The sequence below is a fragment of the Dermacentor albipictus genome, chromosome 10 (genome assembly GCF_038994185.2).
Source record: "Dermacentor albipictus isolate Rhodes 1998 colony chromosome 10, USDA_Dalb.pri_finalv2, whole genome shotgun sequence".
Classification (NCBI taxonomy): domain Eukaryota; kingdom Metazoa; phylum Arthropoda; class Arachnida; order Ixodida; family Ixodidae; genus Dermacentor; species Dermacentor albipictus.
The window spans coordinates 78766634-78792744 of record NC_091830.1 but is presented as its reverse complement, the minus strand read 5'-3'; the positions used below and the strand labels follow the sequence as shown (position 1 = coordinate 78792744).

Here is a 26111-nt window from a genome sequence, read left to right as displayed (position 1 = left end):
TCGCTCACCCGTTCGCTATGTTGTGAACCACTCCTCAACGTCGGTGTCATTAGTCCCGTTGAACTTTCCAGGATGGCGAGGAGGGGCTAAACAATGGCGGTGTGCGGCTCAGACGCAGATTCCGGCTGATCTGCCATGGTGTTCGCACCGAAGAGCCAACCGCTTCGAAGCTCCGTCGTGTGGTGAAAGTAACCCGCACCTGAACCAATGTGTGGCGGGGCGTGAAATAGATGAAAGCGAACCCGAATATAAGCAGAGATTATTTACAGGCATTGTCAAGATTAATAAACAGGCACAACATGCCCGCCATTGTCGTCTTCGTGGTTAGTCGAAGGAGGTGGCTCGTAACAATAATGCCACAGGAATGAAAGTAGCTAAAAAGGATAGGAAATTGTATTTACAACGTATACACAGAGAGAGACGCCTCAGGCTTGATGGCAGAACAAGAGCGCTACTCTGACTGTCATCTTCACCATCTTTCTGGCGCATTCTTCCATGCTCTGCAGGATGCATGCTTCAGTGTGCGGCAATAGCGCCTAACATAGCACCCCCGCGGGCGAGAGCGCCGTCTAGGCGCTTAAGAAGTAGGATCGCGTCCGGTGACATAAGAATTAGGTTGGGAGACGTGCACGATACCAGTGGCGGACGCGGGAGATGACTGTCCAACGGAGCGATGTCGTACGTGAGGTTAGTGACCCGGCGTAGGACCTTGTAAAGCCCGGGTTGTAGTTAATGAGTCTGTGATGGCGATCGTACACGGTCTTCTGGGATAGCTTGGAGGCAGAACTACGATTTTCCACGCTATGGCAGATACCAAACACTAGGGATTTGCCCACGCGGGCTCTACATTTCCTGTAAATTAAAAAAGTGAAGAAACGTAAGGAAATATAAAAGTGGTCATTTTGCTTAGCATGAGCGCCGAACAGCACAAGCGTTTCAGTTTCCTTCGCGCCACAGATGGAGGAATGGATCGGTCCAATCCAGAGCCCTTCATCACCCCTTCACGAGAGGTTCACTTCACATAGGTTGAAAAAATGAGCCTCGCAGCTGCGTAATTTTCGAAGCGGAGCTCTCCTTTTGAACCCTCTCATGGCTTCCTGACGGTGGTTGTTGACTGGGTTGGTGCTGCTGCTTTTTCTGTCTTGTAGAATATATTTGTTGATGTACAAGTAATGAATAGATAAAGGTGCCACCGAGTGGCTAATATAAAGATTGCATGCTGGCCACCTATGCCAATTTCTGCTCTGCGCAACAGAAGACACTTTATTTACGCCTTAAAACTTAACACATCCCATCAGCTTACAGGCGTCATTAATGCAAACTGGACGGTGAATGGAATAGTAAATTATTTACCGGAACCTCTGATGAGGCTCTTTTCTATCTAGTCGTTTACTGCTTGCCACTTTTCTCATAGCCACTACTGCAAAACGGCCATTTTCCAGTGCGTACGATTCGTATTAAAAAGAAGGTAATATCAAGTTTGCTCAGATATTTGCAGATCTCATATGTTTTTATAGTTAATAAGTATTTTATTACCATTATTTCACTTCATTTAATCTGTTGCATGGAGTCACTTGGTTTGTGCTCGTTCTTCGAAAATGCTCCAAAATGGAGATGCAGCAGTGTACAGAACAAAACCTCTATATGTACAGAACGTACTGAACCTCTGAATGTTGCTTGACTAATGTCGCACGTTTAACTACACCACGTGTCATCACATAATTATGTGAAACGTCGGTAACAGTAAATATTTTAAGCACTCTACATGAGCTTCACTTCGTATAATGCCAACTAGTATGTTGCCAACTAGAGACACTCCTGAAAAAATAGGTAAGTTAACCAACCTAACGAAAGTTAGCACCTACAATGTGACCCAATCTCAACTTTGCTCCTTTAGACATTAAATTCTTTAACGATTTTGGGTATTTGTCAATATTTTACTGTTAATAACAGCCTCCTTTCGATACACCAAACAAAGGATATGAGATTAAGGCTATAGCGTGATGATTTTCGTCTTACGGAATTTCTAAAAATCGCCTGTGGTAGATGCCATAAATGTTCTCCTTGAACTTGATCATTCGAAGAGGTGGATATTACTAGCACGAGATAGGGATAAAAAATACACAGGTATTGAACAAATGTTCACTCAACTTACTTACTTGTAACTTACTCAACTAAACTCAACTCTCAACACTCAACTCACTTACTTGTAAATTAACTGCTTTATGGCACATAAGGCAGTTCACGAATAGTAGGTGGTGAGTTTGCAAGAGGTATCCAAATGAAATTATTTTCCAAGATGACACCAATTTCTTGATATTGCTACGGAATAGTATTACCGATGAGGAAGAGGCGAGCAGTCAGAAGACGACGACGACGATTGGAGGCTAGCGCGAGCTGTTGCCTTTTGACCAAGTGCGGCGTTTACGTTGTAAATATACTTGTATATATCTTTTCATCTGCCTCTTCTTACGTAACATATCTGGTGGAGGTGGACGTTCCCTGTACCTCGTCACGGAGCTTCGCAGTGGACGGTACGAGCCTAGCTTCATGGCTCCCGGCGATGACAACTCGACTCAGCCGCCTCCGACACCTGCTGCCACTTCGGCGACCTACATCACTCTCCCTGCTCCTCGTGATCCTGGCGTATTCTCGGGCAAAGATGGGGAAGACGTCGACGACTCGATCAGCCTGTACGAACACGTCAGCCGCAATAACCGGTGGGACCCTACTATCATGCTCGCCAACCTAGTCTTTTACCTCGGTGGCACACCCCGAGTTTGGTTTCGGACGCACGCAGAGGAGCTCGCCAGTTGGGATTGGCTGAAGCAAAAGCTCCGAGACATGTTCGGCAACACCTACGGTCACAAACTTGCCGCGCAGAAGGCGCTTTCCGGCCATGTGCAGGCGTCAACAGAGCCCTATGTCACGTAAATTCAGGACTTCTTGGCTCTGTGCCGCAAAGTTGATGTCCACAAGACGGAGTCAGACAAGATATCCCACATCCTTAAAGGCATTGCCGATGACGCCTGCAACTTGCTCGTATTCAACAACGTCACGACGGTGGATGCTGTTATAAAAGAGTGCCGCCGCCTGGAACTCGCTAAAAGCCGACGTATCGATCAGCTGTTTGCCTGTTTGCCCAACACCCCAGCGACATCTTCCTGTGCCGACGCTCCTCGTCCCAACAACACTGTCGATAATACCAAGATCGTCCGGCGTGAGATTGAGGCCGCCTATCAGGGTGCCTTCGACTCCAGCCCCACCAAAGCACCTGCAGTCACGGTTTCCCTGATCCAGGCAGTTGTCCGCCAGGAGTTCGAAAACATGGGCCTTCACACCATCTACTCGGCCCATCGCCCTGATACCCATCCGGCTTCTTCGATTCCGCCCGTCCCGCATCTTCTTAGCCACTACGCTTCCGCAACCCAGCTGAATGGCGCACTGCTGCTGTCGAATCGGGCACATTTCTCGGCCCTGTCGAAGTCGCTGGACTTCCCCGCCCCGATCTGCTTATACTGCCTACTCTCGTCCCTCAGGTGGCCCTTCTCGTCCCTATGCCGGAAGCTCCGATAATACCTGCACTGACTCTCCTGCGCCGAACCGCCCCTATTCTCGTTCACCTTCGCCCCAACGACGACAATCGCGCTCTCCCCAGGCCCATCGCTCCTTTTCGCCGACTCCCTTCAAACGCCGCTCCCAGCCGGAAAACTAGATGATGCAGCGCCTGAGGTGACACTGCATTGCTCCCTACGCCACCAAAACGTCCACTGACGTTGCCCACTCATCTGAACCTTCTTGACGTGCAAGTCGACGGTGTTCCTGTATCTGCTCTTATAGACACTGGGGCGCATTTGTCGGTAATGAGCGCGGACTTTCGTACCCGCCTGAAAAGAATAATCACGCCCGCCACGACGCATGTTGTCCGTGTCGCCGATGGCGGAACAGCCCCGGTAATTGGTATGTGTGCCGCCCGTGTCTCCCTCGCCGACCGCTCCACAATTTCGCTATTCACAGTCCTCGCCCACTGTCCCCACGACATCATCCTCGGCTTAGACTTCCTCTCCGCACCATCTGCTCTCGTTGATTGTTCCGCCAGTACTCCCCGCCTTGACCTGCCTGTTCTGGATCCCACTGAACCACAGCCCAGTCGCCTCAGTCCCTTCGACTTCGTTCGCTTGCCACCTACGGCACTGACTTACGTTGACCTAGTGTCATCCCCACCAGTGCCCGACGGTCACTATATCGCGGCTCCTATGCAAGACGTCCTCCTTAAACACGGAATCACGGTACCTCATACCGTTTTATCTATTACGGCTAATTTCGACTGCCTGCCAGTGGTCAATTTTGCCTTGACGACACAAGTGCTGCCACGTGGGATATCTCTGGCCCAGCTTTGCTCCTTCGAAGATCACTCAATAACATCTATTGAGGTACGTGGCAATTCAGCAGATCCTCCTCTACCATCTCAGTCGACAACTTGTACCATCGCCGACTTACAGAAAATGATTGCGCCTGACATGCCGTCCGAGCACGCTCGTGAGCTCTACCGCGTTCTGTTTTCCTACAACGATATTTTTGACTTTAACGATCGTCGTTGGCCCAAACTGCAACTGTTAAACATCGCATCAATACCGGCGATGCCCCTCCTATTCATCACCGCCCGTATCGAGTGTCACCGGCTGAGCGTCAAGTTATTCACGCAGAAGTTCGCAAAATGCTTGCCAAAACATCATCGAACCGTCATGTAGTCCATGGGCGTCACCTGTTGCACTGGTAAAAAAGGATGGCTCATGGCGCTTTTGCGTGGATTATCGGCCCCTTAACAGGGTTACCAAAAAGGACGTGTATCCCCTACCTCGGATCGATGACGCCCTTGACTGCCTCCATGGCGCTCGCTACTTCTCTTCTATTGACCTCCGCTCCGGCTACTGGCAGATTGCCATGGACGATCTCGACCGCGAGAAGATTGCTTTTGTAACTCCGGACGGTCCTTATCAATTCAAAGTGATGCCGTTCGGTCTACATAACGCACCTGCCACTTTCGAACGCATGATGGACTCCCTTCTTCACGGTTTCAAATGGTCCACGTGCCTGTGCTACTTGGACGACGTCATAGTATTATCCGCCACCTTCGCTACGCACCTCGAGCGCCTCTCCGCAGTTCTGGACGTTTTTCGTCGCGCCGGTCTGCAACTGAACGCTTCGAAGTGCCAATTCGGCCGTTGCCAGATTACCGTCCTTGGGCATCTCGTTGACGCGAACGGAGTGCAACCGGACCCAGGCAAGATCCATGCTGTTACGCACTTCCCTGTTCCGAAGTGTGTCAAGGATGTGCGCAGCTTCGTCCGCCTTTGTTCCTACTGCCGCCGTTTCGTGAAAAATTTCGCGGCCATAGCACGACCACTAACCGAGCTTTTTAAAAAAGACGCCCCTTTCCAGTGGGGCGATAACGAGGCCTCTGCATTCTCGCATATAATCGACGTTCTCACAACGCCTCCCGTTCTGGCCCATTTCGATCCTTCTGCGCCTACCGAAGTCCGTACTGATGCCAGCGGTCACGGAATTGGCGCAGTACTGGCACAACGCCAGCCGTGTTATCGCTTACGCCAGCAGGCTCCTCTCTCACCCGCGGAGCGCAACTATTCCATCACTGAGCGTGAGTGTCTGGCCCTAGTTTGGGTGGTTGCGAAGTTCCGCCCACACTTATATGGCCGACCCTTTTCCGTTGTCACAGAACATCACGTGCTTTGCTGGCTATGCTCACTGAAAGATCCTACAGGAAGACTTGGTCGCTGGGCATTACGCCTCCAAGAATATTCATATACTGTCACCTACAAATCTGGCGGACTACACAAGGACGCTGACTGCCTGTCTCGTTACCCGGTAGACAAGCCTGACGACGCTGACAGTAGTACCGCCAACGGCATTTTCTTTGTGTCTGCCTTCGCTAACATCGCCGATGAGCAGTACCGCGACCTACCACTGCGAGCACTCATCGAGCGTCTGTGCTCTACACCTACCGACGCGTCCGTTCGCCGCTATGTTCTCCAGGGCGGCATTCTGTACCGAAGGAACTTTCTCCCTGACGGATCTGATCTTCTTGTCGTGCCAAAACATCTACGACAGACTGTGCTCTTTGAGATGTATGACGCACCTACTGCAGGACATCTTGGCGTAACGCGCACGTACGACTGCGTCCGCCGCCGCTTCTATTGGCCTGGTCTCGCTCACTCCGTCCGACGCTATGTTGCTGCCTGTGATACCTGCCAGCGTCTGAAAAGACCTCAGGTGCTACCTGCCGGTCATCTCCAGCCGAGCACTGTCCCTGTGGAACTGTTCTTTTGTGTTGGATTAGACCTCCTCGGTCCCTTGCCCACGTCATCCTCTGGGAAGAAATGGGTAGCCGTCGCAACTGATTACGCCACCCGATATGCTATCACGCGGGCTCTCCCTACCAGTTGCGCCACTGACGTCGCGGACTTTCTCTTACGTGACATTATCTTTCTTCATGGCACCCCGCGACAGCTGCTCACTGACCGTGGTCGTAACTTCCTCTCGAAAGTTATCGCCGACATTGTACGTTCCTGCTCCACTCAACGCAAGCTGACTACCTCATACCATCCTCAAACCAATTGCCTGACAGAGCGGTTAAACCGTACTCTTACTGATATGCTGTCCAAGTACGTTTCCAAGGACCACCATGACAGGGACATTGCCCTTCCTTACGTAACATTTGCATATAATTCTTCCCGGCACGACACCGTCGGATTTTCTCCCTTTTATCTACTCTACGGTCGCGAAGCCCCTTGACACGGCACTTCCTCCTGCTTCGATCTCAACAAGCGAGTATGAGCGCGACACCATCGCCCTCGCCGACCATGCACGCCAGCTTGCCCGTGCTCGACTGACGGACTCGCAAACCACTCAGCAGCGTCAGTAAAACGCCCGCCACCATGACGTTGTTTTCGCCTGGTGCGCTCGTGCTCTTGTGGTCGTCCTGTCGTCATGTCGCACTTTCACAAAAGCTCCTTTCGCGATACACAGGGCCCTACCACGTGCTGCATCAGGTGACGCCTGTGACGTACGAAATTGCTCCTGTGAGCTCAACCTCGTCATCTACTGTGGCATCTAGTGATGTCGTGACATCTAGTGATGTCAGTAGGCTCAAGGCCTACTACACTGCTTCCGAGTTCGGCCTTTAGTCGCTCCGGGACGGCGCTTTTGCCGCCGGGGGTAGTACTACGGAATAGTATTACCGATGACGAAGAGGCGAGCAGTCAGAAGATGACGACGACGATTGGAGGCTCTCGCAGGCTGTTGCCTCTTGGCCAAGTGCGGCGTATTACGTTGTAAATATAGTTGTATATAGCTTCTCATCTGCATCTTCTTACGTAACAATATTATTTCCCAGATTGTAGAACGAAATACATGGGCGTTCTATTTACTACTGCGCTTCAGTGTATAAAATAGAATTTCGCAAAAGAATGATGACAATGCAGTGATGGCGATGGCATGTGCACAATGACATGATGACCAATGGGTGATGACAATGACGGCACGATAACTGTATCACCAAAGCTGTATGATGATGATGGTGTTACGACGATGGCATGGCGAAACTAGAATCACAAAAGTGGAATGATGAAGATGCAGCAACCACGGCAGGCACCACGGTGCCCGAACACATACCGTGTGGTCCACGCTTTTAGAGAAATTGTACCATAGTGCCAGAGTAGATGGCGTGACGATGACAGTATGACAAGAGTAATATAAGGAAACTGGCATAACAAAAATTTCGCTTCATAAGGAAATAGATTTGGCCATGTTGGTTATTCGTCGTAATGCATGCACCATAGCTCAGTAAGGACTAGTGACAAGTCGAGACAGGACAAACGCTAACTTTTAAGAAAAAGTGTTACTGCGGATGCTGAGCATATATGTAAACGAAATCAAATCCGCAGAGAAGACGAAAGTAAACTGTCACCTGCACACTATGTTAAGAATTCAAGCTTTTTATTCCATATAGCCACTGACGGCACACTGACGCTTCAGTTGGCCGTCTACTCTGTCGAGATAGAACAGATGATGATGACGGTATGACGAGAAAGAGATTACGAAGCTGGAATGGCTGCAATGGAATGACCACGACGGCATCACTACAAGGAGCACATACATGGTGGCGCAAGCAGGAACCCAACTTCGCCCACTGGGTAGGCTAATTGGGCGGATGGATGGACCAACGGACAGACGGACGGACAGACAGACAGAGACATTTAGCTAGACAAATAGATAGATAGATAGATAGATAGATAGATAGATAGATAGATAGATAGATAGATAGATAGATAGATAGATAGATAGATAGATAGATAGATAGATAGATAGATAGATAGATAGATAGATAGATAGATAGATAGATAGATAGATAGATAGATAGATAGATAGATAGATAGATAGATAGATAGATAGATAGATAGATAGATAGATAGATAGATAGATAGATAGATAGATAGATAGATAGATAGATAGATCTTGACGTCTGTCGTGTCCTTTAACTAGTAACGCTTCATTATTTTGGCTCAGCCAACAGTTGACTCCAACATGTGGGTGACACTTTTCCTTGAGGAGGCCTTTTTATGGATATATATTCCGACATAATCTTTTCGAGATACCAAGCTGAAGATGAACCAGACGCGGAACTACCTCACGAACTCAACTCGGCAGAACTCGTGAACCTGGTTGTAGAGAAGGCTTCCGTGCACACTGCTGAACTGCGCCGGAAGGCTGCTGTGATAGTGAACATGCGTCTAGCATGGTCGACGAATTAGTTCAACCGATGCGTCCAAAGGACTCTGGATCATGATCTTCGACGGAAGAGGTGAGCCTCGTTTTGAAAGCTCTTCAGCTACAGCAACATCACATTGAGCAACAAAACCAACTCGTGGGATAGTTTACAAGCTGTCTAGACACTGAGAAGCCGGTGATTATTGTAGAACCCGATGCTTTTGAGGGCATGTCTTCAAGTCCAGAAAGTTGGCTTGAATTCTATGATATGCCGCTGGGAAGAAGAACTGACACTCTAATGAGGAAAAGATTACTAACATGCCTAGTTAAGAGGTTCTGCACGGAAGTGGTGCGATCTGCACATTATTGAAGAAGCTGACAACCCTTGGAACCAGTGGAAGGAAAAATTCTTGAGGACATTATAAAGCAATCCAGTGCAAAGATGGGACGCCGCGCCTAATTTAAATTTCATGCAGGGCTCCCTCGTTGAGTATATCTTTGAAAAACGCCGCCTTTTAAAGCTGGCCCAGCCTATGCTTCCTTCTTCTGCCATAGTAGCACTAATAATGCACGGACTGCACGCGGAAATCCTAAATCAAGTGCAAGTACGATAACCTAAAACTATGGACGGGCTCCTGGAGTGCCTTCACGACGTACCATCTACTGCAGAATAAAATGTCACCGGTAACTCAAGGAGTCGATTCCGACGGACCGGCGCGCATTGGTCAAGCCGTAATCAACGAGAACCGAGCAACCTTGTAGGTAGCACCGAGAATTTACGTTGGCGCGTTCCCAGAGGCCATGTGAATAACGTCGACAACGACCCTGTCCCCTAATTTCGTACGCTCAAAAGTTTCCGATGACAAAATCTAATAAACAAGGGTGATCAGTCCGACCCGATGAACACAACTGAGATGGTTTATTTAACTTGCTCTAGCCTACTTCACATTCCTGGGAAACATAGATATGATGGCTTTAGTTGACAGCGTTGCTTCTGTGTCCATAATAAATGCCCAGCTAGTAGATACAAGTCACCTGCATAGTAGAAGAGTACTACGGGTGCAGGGTTATGATGGAAAAGTGACAATTCATAATGAGTGGGCCTCAGTAAACATCGAATTCCAAGGTCAAGAAATAGATAGTGAAATACTGGTGTCACAAGGGGTGATGTTCGACTTTTCTGCTGTCCAGACAAGATATAACGAAACTAAAAATCAACGTATACTGGGACGATGCGGTTTCAGTTGAAAGACTATCGACGGAATTAAGAGACACAGCAGGGCAGAAAATTTACCTACGCGCTGTCAAGTGCGCGGACGATATTGCAACGACCTACCCTGAACTGGTATGCATAGGAAGCTATACAAGCGATGAAGTCACACAAGGTGCCTTTCGAATTAGCTGACAAGACCGTCATCCGAAATTCATCTTATAACATGTCAACAGAGCACAAGATATCGTTGAAAAAAGAATTGCAGGAGATGCTAGACGCCGATATATTCCGACCTTCGCTGTCACCTTTCGCCTCTCCTATAAGAATTGCGCCAAGGAAGATGGAACTTTCAGACTGTGCACAGATTACAGGTTTCTCAATCGCTAGACAGAACTCATACCACTCCCCATGCCAAAGATAGACAGTATTATAGATGAGACTGGTGGTTACCTATATTTTTCACGTATTGACTTGTGCTAAGGTTTCTGGTAGATCCCGCTAACCGAAGAAGCAAAAATGTACACTGATTCTATCGTGCTCTTCAATCTGTGCGAGTATACCCGGTTTCTTTTTGGCTGGAAAAAATCGCCAGCATGGTTAGGCGTTATGCGATAGGCGATATTATCGTCTTCTCCAAAACAGAGTCTGAGCATCAGGAACAGCTGTCTCAGGTATTAAATGCCTTGAGCTTGGCACACCTCACGGCTAATTTTAGGAAAAGTGCGTTCTTGCGAAGAAAGGTTGTGTTCCTTGGCAGAGTATTTGATGGGACTACCAAAAGCATGAAACAAGAGTCCGTTGAGAGAATATCCCAACTGGTGAAACCATATGATGTCCACTCACTGCGTGTGTTTGGGGATTAGCGGGACATTTATGAGCTCCCATAAAAGACTGCCATAAAAAGAAGATGCCTCACGTGCCTAACGCTGAAAAGAAGTTCCATTTGAGTGGGATCAGGAATGGTAGAGCCAACCGTGGTATGATCGATCTGGTAGAGTCTACCGTGATCTGGTGCACAGAATGTCTGCTGACCCTATTCTACGGATACCAAATGTTACTTTACTCTTTGAACTAAATATCGACGCCTCATACTATGGAATATGGAACAGGTGCAGACTTGTACCAGAAATGTGCAGAAGCATCCGGCCGAGAAAAACGACACGTAGTAGGTTACTTCGGCTAAATCCTCAAGCCATCTGAAGTCAACTACAGCACTAGTGAAAAGGAAGCTCTCGCAGTCCTTAAAGCAATTCAGTACTTGAGTACATACCGGTGAGGGCCTGGTGATCACCAAACCCTCACTTATCTTTTGAATATGACCCCACCTAAGGGATGTATCATCACCAGATGGGTGACTACTTGCAGCAGTTGGATTTCACCATCTCCCATAGGGCTGGATCCTTTTTGACCGCTGCAGATGAGTTGTGTAGACTGATGATACAGGCAAAAAATACAATTGGAATAAATCAATGAAGTAAAATTGTGGCAAGGCACTGAAGAATTGTTTTTTATGGAAGGTCAATATCAAGTCTCACCAACGCTGGTTTCCAGAGTGCTTTATTTGTACCACGATATCGCAGAACCTGGAGGACATGACGGATTTTGGCGCACCTACAATAAACTAGTCAAGAGATTTCCGTGGGCTCACATGAGGGAAGACGACAAGCAATACGTTCGTTCATGCCACATTTGTAAAGTCAACAAAGTGAAATCTAAGCAGCCTACGGATGCCATAATAATACCTTGCCACTCCAATGTGGCTTTTATAGTTATACACCTGGGTTTCGCCGAACTAAATAAAGAACCAGAAGGAGTCCGAAAAACGCAAGGTTTTCTTGTGGCGATAGATGAATGCACCAGGATGGTTGCGGCATGGGCAGTAAAAGAAGATGCGGATAGTGCCATTGCCCCCCTCGAACGGGATATGTTTAGGACAATCAGGACGATCGTATGTGACAGCGGTCCAGCGTTCAAGAGTGAAAAGCTAGAAAGATGGGCGCTAGACCGCAATATATCAATCATATTCTGTACGCCATACCATACCGTGGTGAATGGGCTTGTAGAGCATACTATACGAGATGTGAAACAATACGTCAGGATGTATGATAGCTCACCTGGTAGATGGAAATGCTCTTTAGAAGCAGCTGTAAGACATCACAATCGCTCCTACACCAGTGGCTTGGGATCCAGCCCACAGTTCGCTTCTTCAGGAGAAAACCGTATTCTACAGGCGGACCGTGAGCAGGGGCTGTTAGATAATCACAAGATTATCGAGGAGAGTAAGCAAAAATCGCAGGAGGAGAGGTACCGCAAACGAATGAAAAAGAAATTTCGATAAGATACATTGCTCAGATATACAAGACATTCAAATCACCGACCTCGTTCTAGTAAGGAAAGGAATAAGACAATCCAGTGCCAAATATTATGGTCCTTACTTCCTGACAAAGACAGCTACTGAGAAAGGAATATTGAAAACTGTGTGGCACATTGGTGAACGTGGCTCTGTTCAATGTGCTTCGATCGGAAAGATTTTCAAGTATTACCGCAGGAGGGGTTAGCAAAAAAAGCGGAAGGGTGTAGCGGTATGAACCTTCGAAAAGATGATGAAGAAGCGCAGGAGCCTGGGTACAGGAGAAGAGGAGAGTTAAGTGAGAATAAAGGTTGTGGAACTGGTGTGGACACCAGTTCCACAGCAGTGATTTACGTCTATTGTGACCTTCATATTACGAATGCTACAATAGACAGGCAGCAATAGCAGGCATGCGGACAGGCTCCGCACGGTTTAAGTCGGCAATGAATGCTTTTGAACAGCAGTGTAGTTTTAGAACCTTTCATGGCGGATATATTCAAACTGGAACCGAGCAAGAAGGCAACTTCGCCCACTCGGCCATAATAGGCTAGATAGGCACATGGATGGATGGGCAGGGTGGCCGGTAGGCAGCAGGCAGGCAGGCAGGCAGGCAGGCTCAAGTAGGCAAATAAGGTTATTGCACAACAATGCATTTCCAGGGCATTTGGTGGTGGGTATCTCCAAACTGGTGATATTCTGGACAGTTAATTCAAGTGAATACCCCTTGCACGCTCACTGGTGTGACGGCCTCAAGGGACGCACAAGGGGAGACCATCGGCGACAGGTGCCCTTTTCCCTACACGCAGCAACATATGCGCAGTGGGTGAACCAGGGACAGGAATGCAGTAACTTACGCGTCGTAAATGACCCAAAAGATCGGAATCCTCGTGGGTAACATTGCTCCCCGTGCGGTCTCAAGCTTCCCTCCCGGCAGCAACTTACGCGACGGGGGGGGGGGGGGGGGGGACCGAACAGAAAGGTGTTTCATGCAACGCGCGCGTTGATGTGGAACCGAGAACGCACGAAATGAAACCTGGGGGGAAGGCCGGGACGTCATGAACCACGACGAAGGGTGGACTGCGAAATCGGCGCCGTTATGGATAGCAGGGTATTGACGTCGTCGTGCGGACAGCGAAATCAGCGTCAACATAGGGAGACGTGGAAAGGTGGAGCAGCGACCGCGACAGTTACATCGACCACACCTCCGACACCAACTAGCCTCTAACCTCTACCTGCTGACAGATTGACAAAGAAGACCCTATGTATATTTGGCGGCGTATGTATAATCTGTAAAGAGTGCGGATTCTCATGTACGGTAGCACTGTGGGGGAGACGGGTGCAGACATGGAATAGCTCGTGTCGCCTTTCTCCTTTTGGTTTTTGTGTCACATTACATTTTTCGTAAGAGCGTATTAAAAACCGCATCTTCCCTCCATCCCGGCCAAACCACAACACGGATCTATTCTGTTTCGCGACACTGGAGGTTCACGCGCTTGAGCGATTTGGATGGCCAACGTACCCTACGGGTTGTCTCACCGGTTACAGTTCGTAAATTACCGCGTGCGTATATTTGTTGTGATTGCGATAGCAATTACGTGATGTGCCTTTTTTTAGTCCAACGGGATCACACCGTCGCGCGCGCGGTGTGCATGCGACGCAAGCCTACGATAGCGGCTCGAGCTGCGGTGCGCGGAAGAAAGCCGAAAGCAAACGCGCCGCCTTCCGTCGCGCGAGAAGTCGGGGGTTGATGAGAGGGAACGAGAAGGAAGGCGGCGTTGTGCTGCGACAGCCATTGCGTACTTCGCGAACGGGTGCAAGAGCATCGTGGCTCCATGTCGCGCGCAAGAGGGAGCAATGAGGGGAAGCAGCGCAGGATGCTTGGACTCTGTCAACAGGTGCGTACATTCCAGGGCCGCGGCGGTCACCTGCGCCGTACCTTGACATGAATCTGCAGGCGCCTTATAACTTTGTGCGCGCTGTGTTCTCGCCACCCCCGTGTTGAAGCGACAGACAGCACTAATGTACCTTCGCTCGCTGCCGCTGCCACGCTTGCTCACACCAGCATTTTGACAGCGAGTGTTCGCGCTCGTCGAGTGTGATGTGTTCATGTTTGCTTGTATCGCTGACACCAAGCTTGTTTAAATTAGTAAGCGAATGTTTCCTGAGCTATGCGGTCGATTAAACTAATTTCATTTATTTATTTGATTTATTATGTAGTAGGGTCAAAAATAAGTGCAACTTACCGCCAAGAACCTGGGTCCCTGTGGTAGGCAAGTGTCGAAACAAATGGGAAGGAAAGTAACAAATATTTAGTGCGAAGCATACACAAAGGTGCCGCAATTAGTACATGCTGAAGTTTGTACCTGCTAATACACGGAACCATTCAGTCTTTGGATAGGGAGCAACTTCAACCACAATTCCACCTTACCGTCAGCACAGTAGTTGATTGGCTTACGGATCATGGCTGTGCTCAGTTGATAGACAATATCGCTGTTGTGGGATAAACCCGAATACACCCTCATAGGAGCCTTGAAAATTTCTTGTGCAAAGCTCTAAAATGTCGGATACTGGTAAAATTGCGACAATTCCCCATCATTACTAACACTTATGTCCTATTAGTGTTTGACTGACTCTGAAGAATGCTTCCAGTCAAGTCTGCCCTTTTTTATTTGCTCTTCCGTGTTTTTGTGTTCGCGCTTTATTCCGTTCAGGAGATTTGGTAAAATGTTTTAGTAGATACAGAATTACTAAATATGTCTCGTGGTAATGCAATTCTATTATGTTGTCGTACAACCTTGAGAGGCAGAGGTTGCTTGAAAAGTAAAAGACAAAACAAATTTACCTAACGCACCCTGTGCGAGGATACAGTTACATAATTTGTAACGCTCATGTCAAAAATTTGCCGCCGAGTGTTCACTGGAATATGAAAGCTTTGTTCGCAAGATTTCGAATAGGCGGCTCTCCAATATCCTACGGATTGCAACACTTTTTCAAAATGAGTACTTATTTATTACTGCTTTGTTGATATTCCTGAGCGAGAATATATGCATTAAGTTGGTTATTTGTAAGACGAATTAGTAATATTGTGAAGACCCAAACACGATTGTGCAATTCATATCCCACAAATTGTGTCCTCTATTTCAAGTAATCCAGTTAAGGTGACAGTAAGGTGCTGTATATATATGTAGGGAAAATTTTAAAAAAATTAATTGTTGGTTAGCATAAGGTAGGTAATTTTTGTTAATTAATGAAATGCATGAATACCTCCCGAACACCTAAATATTAGAGAGTTTTAACGGAAAACAGTGGTAGTTATTCCTCGGGTAATGTGACTGCACTGTCACATTGTAGTGAGGGACAAAACTGAACTTTGTGAAAAGTGTATATAGAATTTAGCTATATACTGCTACACTAAGAAATTAACGCTGGAAACACAGCCATAAACCGAGCATGGTTTTTAGTAGTCTAATAAGGGGCCGCAGGTCAAGCCTGCTCGCTTTAGGCACATGTGCAATCGCACTTTCCAGGATTATTTCTGGCGATTGAGAACGCTCAACAGTAACCTTCCAGCCACAACGCGATAGCCAAGAGCCTATGGCGCTGTGCTGCCGAGCTGGAGATGGAAAGTTCCATCGTGGTCTAGTGGCCGCATTTCAATGGTAGCAAAATAGAAAGAAATACAGTTTATATAAGCTTAGGTACTGATTAAAGGACAGCAGGTAGTCCAAACCATTGCACAGACCCTCATTACTGCGTCGCACTTAATCAGATTGTGGATTTGGGATGTTATACCGCGGAATTTTCAACAGTATTCCCGTCATGCGTGTTGGCTGACAAGAGCACACTATTTACAGATTTCACGACAACCTTTATGAAACGACGGATACGGCAGACTCGTCTTGGGGCCAGCTATGCCTTGATAGCAATGACAATTTGTTCGAAAAAGTGAGCAAAAATTGGAGGACGCTTAAGCTTCGCCTTCAAGAGTGGAACGCAACAGCATTCCCATCGACCCGCCAAGGGATGTAAGACAATGCGCGACGGCGCAGCGATCACTTACGAGGCGCCCCGCATCGGACACGGTGAGCGTCGAGCAATGCAGTGTTCGGCGCGGCAACGAAATGTGCGCCTGAGCAAACGGAACGAACCAAAGAACTCGGTGTCTCGGAGGAGGAAACGATCTACGCCAGCCGAACGTCGTGATCGGCACGGGCAGAGAGATGGATAGATAGTAATCTAAAGAAAGGAACGGCGCTTGAGTCTGCAACCCGTGTGGGAGAACGGCGAAGCGTCGTCAGGGGAGAGGGAGTCGGGGCACGCGACGCGCCTTGCACTGGTCTGCGCACAGCCGTGGCGCGCCACCTGTCGGGACAGCGCCGTACATTGAGAGGAGGGGGTCTTCTGTGTTTGCCGCAAGATGGCTCTGCGTGTGCGGTAAGCACAGAAGAAATGTTGCGGAAACGTACTGCGCTACTCATGTAAATGCGACTTTTGTAAGTTGCATGCTCATAATTACCGATATACACCGCAGTATAACCTTCTACGGCACGTTTCTAAGGCAACACCGCATTCACTAGAAGCGCTTTTGTACTTCTTTCACGCATGGAACTGAAGTATGAAGTACTGTTTAGGGAGATTATTGCCCACCTTCCACTTGTTTATACTGTTGCAAGACAATGAGGAAATATTATTGAAGCTGAAAATCAGGCAATGTTACCATGTTTGACTTGTTATGCGCCAGAACAAATAAATATTGGCAGCGTAAGCCTTGGGAAAGAAAAAAAAACCGCGACTATATTATAAAGAGCAGTGAGATAAAACCACACGCAGCCTCTGTAATAAAAATTTGCAAAGGAAAAAGAATGCTGGCAGAACCCACCCCAAAACGAATGCCGACGGAATGCGACGACTATTAACGTCGTATTGAACACAGTAATAAACACCCTTTTGTGTTCAGTGAGACACGTCACGTTTTAGGCCTGCGTGCAGCAGACCTTCTCTCTCCCGCTTTCCTTTGGATACGCTGCGATATATTCGAGTGCTGCCGCGAAGTCGGCTTGTGGTGCATGTGTGAATACACAAACAAGTATGGCCGAATATCAATGAGATAGGTTGAATTATGCCTTTACAGGTACTTAGTATTTAATTATTGTTTTTCTTGCGTTTCAATGAGGAGTTGCGCAGATGTATCGGCACATGGACCGTGATCCAAGTTGAGGTCATGAAAGAAGGTGATACATTTATGCTTTTGCAAACGAAAATAAACATGGCCACAAGATATGCAGGAGATTCTAGGCTTTAAGGGGAACAGCTGAACAACATTACAAAAATAAATGTGTTTGATTCCAATGCATCAAATACGTAATATTTAAAACCATGGTATAATACAAATGAGGTAAGAAATGGAGGTTGCTACTAACCAAACAGGCAAGTTTTAATATAAAGAAGGTGAAAATGATGAAGGTATAACGTTTCATAATAGATGTACCGTTATACAGAACTATGGCTTGAAAGTTTACTAAAGCATTCTAACCGCTAGAAATGGCATTGCAGTGCAGTAATCAAGTGGAGCGAAAGTTAAGATATGTCCCTTTTGAAAGTGTCTGCTGAGACACATAATTATGTTTGCCTGACCAGAGTTTCAGAACGATGCTGCCACCAACAAATAAGATAACTTTCAGTCATAATTCTCAATTTGAGATAAAGAAAAGTTATTGCTTGATACAGTTACTTTTCGGCTGTGAACAACAATGTGTTAATTTTTAAATTCATTCAGATAATCTTTTACTGGAGGTAGTTGTAGGAACGGTATGCCAAGCTTAAATAAAATATCTTAAGAATTGGGAGACAATTACGCGGTTAAACAGTGTCGATGCGCTACGTGGACGTGGTGAGAGGGTAGTAATGCGGATGGCCTTGTATAGAACGCATTGTAAAACACCTATCTCAGAGGAATGCGTTAACCCATGATACAATGCAGTTAGATACATGTCTGTGAGTGGGCGCGTGACATAGAGAAAGCACAATTTTAAGGCTAAATTCAGCGCTTGCATTTATACTTACCCTGATACCTCATGTGTGTATTGCTTTAGGTGCCAGTTATGCGTAATGTACATCAGGTAAAAATCAAGAACCACTCCCCAAAATCGACAATGATCAATACCCTTGATGGAGTGATCATCGAGAGTTAAGGGTGGAATCTCTTAGACCTTGTTTTGAGTGGAGTGAAATGTCACAAAGGCAGAGTACTGGGGTTAATTTAGAACAAAGTACGATGGCAACAGTGAATAACGTTTTCATGATAAATATCAGGTTTCAAGTTATAGTAATAATTAGGTTATCGACAGTGATATTCGTAATGTCATGTGCGAAGATCTAGGGTTCTTAGTGTAAATTATGGGTAGTTAGGTTGGTTCTATTATGAGTGCTAAACACAATTATGTACAATGTTTGCTCCCCAGGTTAGTTACACAAGGAAGGCGCCAGCGATGAAAGTGGCAACATATTCTTACATAGAAAGACGCCGACGTAAAGCTATATGCAAGTATATTTACAAGGCAATACGCCGCACTTGGCCAAGAGTCAAGTGCCTGCGATAGCCTCTAATCGTCGTCGTCGTCTTCACCCTGCTCACCTCTTACTGTTCCGTAGCACTAACCCCGGCGGAAAAAGCGCCGTCCCGGAGCGACTAAAGGCCGGATTTGGAAGTAGTGTAGCAGGCCTTGAGCCTACTGACATGCACAGCATCACTAGACGCCAGAGTAGAGGACGAGGTTGAAAGCACAGGAGCAATTTAGTACCTTACAGGCGTCACCTAGCGCAGCATGCGGTAGGGCCCTGTATATGGCGAAAGGAGTTTCTCTGAAAGTCCAACGTGACGAGAGGGCGACCACAGGAGCACGAGCGCACCAGGAGAAAACTCCACGTCACGGTGGCGGGCGTTGTACTGACGCTGCTGAGTGGTTTGCGAGGCCGTCAGTCGAGTACGGGCAAGCTGGCGTGCATGGTCGGCGAGGGCGATGGCTTCGCGCGCATACTCGCTTGTTGAGATCGCAGCAGGAGGAAGTGCTGTGTCAAGGGGCAAGGTCGGTTCACGAACGCACCTTAGATAAAATGGAGCAAATCCGGCGGTGTCATGCCGGAAAGAATTGTACGCAATGGTGACGTAAGGATGGGCAATGTCCCAGTCGTGGTGGTCCTTGGAAACCTACTTGAACAGCACATCGGTAAGAGTATGGTTTAACCTCTCTGTCAGGCCATTGGTATGAGGATTGTATGAAGTAGTCGGCTTGTGTTGAATGGAGCAGGAACGCAAAATGTCGGCGATAACTTTCGAGAGTAAGTTACGACCAAGGTCAGTAAGCAGCTGTCGCGGGGCGCCATGAAGTAAGATAATGTCATGCAAGAGAAAATCCAGTTCTAGTGGAACCCATGGCAATAATGGAAGAGATAATAGTCTAGAGGAATTTGAAATCCGACAAGTAACGCCGGAAGAAGTAAAGAAAGCATTGGGAGCTATACAAAGAGGGAAGGCAGCTGGGGAGGATCAGGTAACAGCAGATTTGTTGAAGGATGGTGGGCATATTGTTCAAGAAAGACGGGCCACCTTGTATACGCAATGCCTCATGACTTCGAGCGCACCGGAATCTTGGAAGAACGCTAATATAATTCTAATCCACAAGAAAGGGGAAACCAAAGACATGAAAAATTATAGACCGATCAGCTTATTGTCCGTTGCCTACAAAGTATTTACTAAGGTAATTGCAAAAGAATCAGGAAAACATCAGGCTTCCACAACCCAAATACCAGACAGGATTCCGTAAAGGCTGCTCAACAATAGACCATATTCACACTATCAATTAGGTGACCGAGAAATGTGCGGAATATAGCCAACCCTTATATATAGCTTGCATTGATTTCGCGAAAGCGTTTCATTCAGTTGAAACCTCAGCAGTTATGGAGGTATTGCGGAATCAGGGTGTAGACGAGCCGTATGTAAAAATACCTAAAGATATATATAGCGGCTTCACAGCCACCGTAATCCTCCATAAAGAAAGCAACAAAATCCCAGTAAAGAAAAGTGCCAGGCAGGGAGATACGATCTCTCCAATTCTATTCACTGTGTGATTAAGGAGGTATTCAGAGACCTGGATTGGGAAGAATTGGGGATAAGAGTTATAGAGAATACCTTAGTAACTTGCGACTCGCTGATGATATTGCCTTGCTTAGTGACTCAGGGGACCAACTGCAATGCACGCTCACTGACCTGGAGAGGCAAAGCAGAAGGGTTGGTCTAAAAATTAATCTGCAGCACACTAATGTTTAGCAGTCTCGGCAAGAGAACAGCAGTTATGATAGGTAGCGAGGCACTGGAAGTAGTAAGGGAATACATTCGCTTAGGACAGGTTGTGACTGCAGATCCGTATCATGAGTCTGAAATAATCAGAAGAATAAGAATGGGCTGAGGTGCGTTTGGCAGGCATTCTCAGATCATGAACAGCAGGTTGTAATTGTCCCTCAAGACAAAAGTGTATAACAGCTGTGTCTTACCAGTACTAACGCATGGGGCAGAAACCTGGAGGCTTACGAAAAGGCTTCTACTTAAACTGAGGACGACGCAACGAGCTATGAAAACAAGAATGATAGGTGTAACGTTGAGAGATAAGAAAAGAACAGATTGGGTGAGGGAACAAACGTGACTTGATGACATCTTAGTTCAAATCAAGAAAAAAAATGGGCATCGGCAGGACATGTAATGAGGAGGGAAGATAACCGATGGTTATTAAGGCTTACGGACTGGATTACAAGGGAAGGGAAGGTTGGTAGGGGGAGGAAGAAAGTTAAGTGGGCGGATAAGATTAAGAAATTTGCTGGGACAACATGGCCACAATTATTATATGACCGGGGTTGTTGGAGAAGTATGGGAGAGGCCTTTGCCCTGCGGTGGGCGTAACCAGGATGATGATGATGAATATTTTAACAATAAAACACATATCCACCCATAGTTATCTGGAGATGGCTTGCGCCAAATAGTTTTATTTGAGATAACGCCGAAGGCGTGTAAGACTGACGGACATCTGTCCTTGAGTCTGATGTGAAAAGGCAACGAAATATTCTTAGAATGCTCGCAACATTGAAAATATGATATTTACTCCAATGTACGGCATTATCTCACTGAATGTTAGAGTAGTGGGAGAGTTCCTTTGGAATTGGACCCACTAGCCATGTTGTTCACCACAGAAACGCAATGCAGATTCGTACATGCTGGTTCTAGTTACGTTTTCCCTCCCAAAATGCATATGGTCTTCGAAGACAGGAAGTTGTGAATGAAAATCTCTATAGGCACTGGACGCTGGCCAGGATGTGTTCAAGTTTTTCAGCTTCCTACAAGGCTTGTTGATTCCAGCCACTTATCCTATGACACAAATAAGGCGCAGAAGTGAACAGCAAGACTTGCGTCCGCGTAATGCCTTGCTTGAAGCTGATAGGAAGGAAGGAAGGAAATAAACTTTATTCAGGTCCTGCAGGCCACGAGTTTTGGGCTCTCACGGAGTAGGCGTCTTCCACGATGGAACTGGGAGGTTGAGTTTCCTGGCGGCGTCATGGACCTGCTGGACGGCTCAGAGTTGGGGAGCTTGTTGCGCTTGTCCGGTTCGGAGTTCATGTGAGCTTGCGAGCACGGCCAGAGTAAATGATATACGTTAAGGGATGTATTGCAATTGGTGCAATAAGACTTGTTGTAGAGCTCAGGCATGTAATGGCGTAGTCTGTTTTGCGTGGGGTATGTGTGTGTTCGTTGCATTCTGAGTGTAGCCGCTTGAGCTCGAGTGAGCGTGCGGTGGGGCGTGCTACTGTCTAATTTGTAGGTAGTAGTGTTTAGTGATTTCATTGTATGTAGAGGAACCGTCCTTATTCTCCGAGGGGTCGGGTGAAGCCGCGTGGTTTGTAAGCGCACGCGCAGCCTCGTGTGCCACCTCGTTAAGGTTGGGGACGTCGCCGATCTTTGGTCCTAAGGGTGCCAGGAACCAGTATATGACGTGGTTCTTAATCTCTTTCTTTGAAACAAATCTGAGAGCCTGTGCGCAGACCGTGGCCTTTTAGAAAGCTCTGACAGCGGCTATGGAATTGCTGTAGATATGGGAAAGATTGTCGTCGGTGAGCGCACCAGCGATCGCAACCTGTTTGACCTGTTCAGGCTTCCTTGCAATTACCGTGACTGCATATCTTGGGGTGCTGATAGTCCAGCTCCCTTCTGACGTCAGCGTTCCACGGCAACGTTCGAAGACACACGACAGATAAATTTGTCCACTTATGCATGCACACGTACATACCAGGTTGCCAAACTTTCTTGCACCAATATTTAAAAATATGCAAATACTACGTAGCTGGACACAACATAGGTAATGCTGTTTGCCACCCCTAGAAGGTTCAGGGACTCTTTTTTTGCGTTCTGCCTAATTACATAATTTGACAAAATTGAATAATCAACTTCTCCGCTGTTACGATTAGCATCAAAGTGTGAATGAGAAAATTGTTGGGCAGCATGAAGAAGTTCTGATACATCTTTCTGTGTTCCCACGCGACTGGCCGCTCGAGACACTTTGCTTGTATTCGGCGGATTCCTTCACGTTCGGAAAAAACACCTTGATATAGCACGTATTGAGCAACCGAAAACCTTATCGGGAGTTCTTCATGCGGCTATACTATTTTCTCACTGACATATTTCATCTAGTTATACTATTTGAGAAGTTGAGTAAATACTTAGGACTAATTATGTAATTAGGCGGAATGCAAAAAAGAAACCTGAATATCTTCTAGCAACGGCAAACAATATTACATTGCTTTTGTCCAGTTACATGGCTTTTGCACCTTCTTAAATCTTGGTACAAAATAGTTGGAACACCATGTATATAATGAAGAACATGCATATGCATACCTCGCTATCAACGCACGTTAGGAATCGAGAACGCATAAAGTTTGCTGCATTATATGTGATTCGTTTCATTGCTTAGCGATGCCACCTAGCACTGCTGTCAGCATGGAAAGCGTGTGCGTCCCTTGCCCATACATCATTTTGCATCGGTTGCGTATGAAGAAGCAATATCTTTGGAAATAAAATGTAAGAAAAGCATACAAAGGACTGCATTTGTCTGTATAAGCAGCACTGACATTTTCAATATATGTAGGAAAAGAAAACGAAGGGTAAACTCTTGCTCTTGAGTAACTCTCCGATTCATGGACGGGTAGCTGATGAGGTGGCACAGGCTTTTAGTAGGTGGCATCATTTGAAGTAGTAAGTATTGTGTTAGAATCACAGAAACAGTCACTTACCGCTATAGTACCGAGATCCAGGCTCTGACAAAATCCGTGCGTCATAAAGAAATAGGTGAGGATTAGGCCACTGGGTATATCTCCAGCATTATAAAAAACAGACAACGCCAGAAAGCTGCTGAACACGGGTGCAGAAACAAAACTACCAGCAGTAATTACTTTGTGACGGTTGTATATAAGACATATGTGACTATATTTAGTAGCCTTAGGTGACTATACCTGTTTTTTTAACCGGATAATTTCGTCAAGCCCATGTTGCTAATAGCGCAGTTCGCTCTGATCTGGAGTACTACATTAATAGGAAGCCACCACATGCGCAATAAATCACAATGTCGAGTGAGCTACTTAATGAAGTTCGCTATCCACGTTTTCCAATTTACACTTTCAGCCATTCAAATTTTCATTTATCTCAAAGAGAGAAATTAAGTCGCAGAAAAAAACCTAGGTAAGCGAAGCTTGACTAAGCTGCATCTCTGGTGTTATAATTACGTAGTAAGCAGCACTGGCATATGGGCAAGGTAGCTTGACATATATCTTGGCTCTGTACAAGAGACACAAGACATGTGAAGAAAGAATTTGTAATAAAGAAACGAAACGCGCAGGCACAATTGGTTCATTTATAAATATAATGCTTGATTTCAAGAAAATACAACAGCACGAAATTACCATGCATGCAATATTATACTAGTAAACTAAGGCAAACTATCCAAGAGAAAATGGAACAAGCATATCATGATGAGCCAGCTTGGATATACCGGGTGTTTAAGCAAACAATGTCAAAAATTCTTAAAGGTTGCCTGGGGCAGATAACAAAATTCTATTTCAAGGACTGGTTTAGTCGAAGAGGCAGACATTAGGTGCACAAAAACGTGTAATGCATAATCGATAACTTAATGAAACTTCACTAATTAGGTTTCTAACTAATTAACTTATGGTTAATTAGTTAAATGGGGTTTAATGACACAAAGGCAACTAAGGCCATGCTGCGCCAGTCATAAGACAAAATAAAACGGAACGTTTGGGCAGGTAAAACTGCATTACATTATAGTGGGTGTAAATAACCAGTTTTTTCTAAAATGTCGAAGAGGTTAGGAAATGGCACTAGGGAGTCATCTGCTACTAATAGGGCAGGGTGTAATGGAATGTGCAATTTATACAGGCCGTGTAAGAACCTCCGTCTCAGTGTATTGATGTGTGGACATGTTATTAAGATGTGAATGACTGTAAGAGCTTCATTACATTTTTAGCAAGTCGGCTGGTTTTCTTTTCGGAGAAGGAAATTGTGTGTCAGATGTGTGTGTCCAATTCGAAGTCGACACAAGATCACCTCGTAGAATCGTTGCTGGTGGCTGTATGATTTCCACTCGCCAATTACAGGTTTAATTAGATGAATCTTGTTGCTTAAACAAGTGTCCCAATCGCGTTGCCATTTTGACGTCAAGGCCTTCCGAATCGAATTGACACTGTCTTTATATGGAAGTGCTGTATTTTGAATGTATTTGTACGCTGCCATTGATGCGCATCTATCCGCCGCTTTGTTACCTAATATTCCAACATGGCTTGGTACCCAGCAAAACTTAATTCATCTGCCATATTTGTTTGACGTTAATGCATTCAAAATATCGCCTAACAAGGGTTCACTTTGGGATTTCATGTGTAGAGTCTTCAGTACGCCTAATGAATCTGTGTATATGACAGTGTTTTTAAGTTTATCAGGAATGATCTTTTGAACTACCGTCCATATCGCGTACACTTCGGCTGTGTAGACAGAGGCATGCTGAGGTAATTGAATACTTGTTTCCCAATTTTCTGTGACGGCCCCTACACCCGCGTGTTTTTTTCCGTTTTAGAGCCATCAGTATAAAATTCTATGTAGTTTATATACTTGTCTTGAAGAGAGCGGAATTCTTGTATAATGTGTTGATGTGGTGTGTCTCTTTTCTTTAGCTGTATTAGTGTCCAATCACATAACGCTATGAAATCACACCACGGGGGTAAACGTGCAGGCTTTCTGGCAGCCTGGAGGACTTCCCGAGGGATGTCATAATTCCGACAGTATTCCTCGTATCGCAAGATAAGCGGCCTAATCATGCTTGGTTTATTTGTGTAATGTAAGCGTGAGCTGCACTGTGTGACGATGTTGTAGCATATGTGTTGTGGTCAGGATCGGATTTTGAGTATGTAGGAAAAAGTTAGTAGCACTCTGCGATGCTGTAAAGGAGGTTCATTACATTCAACATGTAAGCTGTGTATAGGTGATGTTCTGTAAGCAGCGCATGCCGGTCGTAGTCCTAGGTTATGGACTGGATCAAGTCATCGGACGTAAGATAGTCTGGCTGAACCATATGTAATGCTACCGTAGTCTAATATGCTACACACCAAAGTGCGGTAGATGTGTAGCAGGCATTTACGGTCAGAGCCCCACCGTTT

The 26111-nt window shown here is 46.4% G+C and overlaps 1 protein-coding gene across 15 annotated transcripts in view; it reads right to left on the bottom strand.

Annotated features, from left to right (window-relative positions):
* LOC139050262 (uncharacterized) overlaps window positions 1-26111 on the bottom strand; it is a 228395-nt gene that overhangs the window by 82334 nt on the left and 119950 nt on the right. For 6 of the 15 annotated variants that reach the window (XM_070526449.1, XM_070526458.1, XM_070526453.1 and 3 more), the window contains 2 exons: window positions 23682-23705; window positions 14594-14611 (listed from right to left, as the gene is read on the bottom strand). In XM_070526449.1, the coding sequence (XP_070382550.1) occupies window positions 14594-14611; window positions 23682-23705 (42 nt within the window). The remainder of the gene's footprint in view (window positions 1-14593; window positions 14612-23681; window positions 23706-26111) is intronic. The other 9 variants (XM_070526452.1, XM_070526457.1, XM_070526462.1 and 6 more) reach the window with 2 other exon arrangements.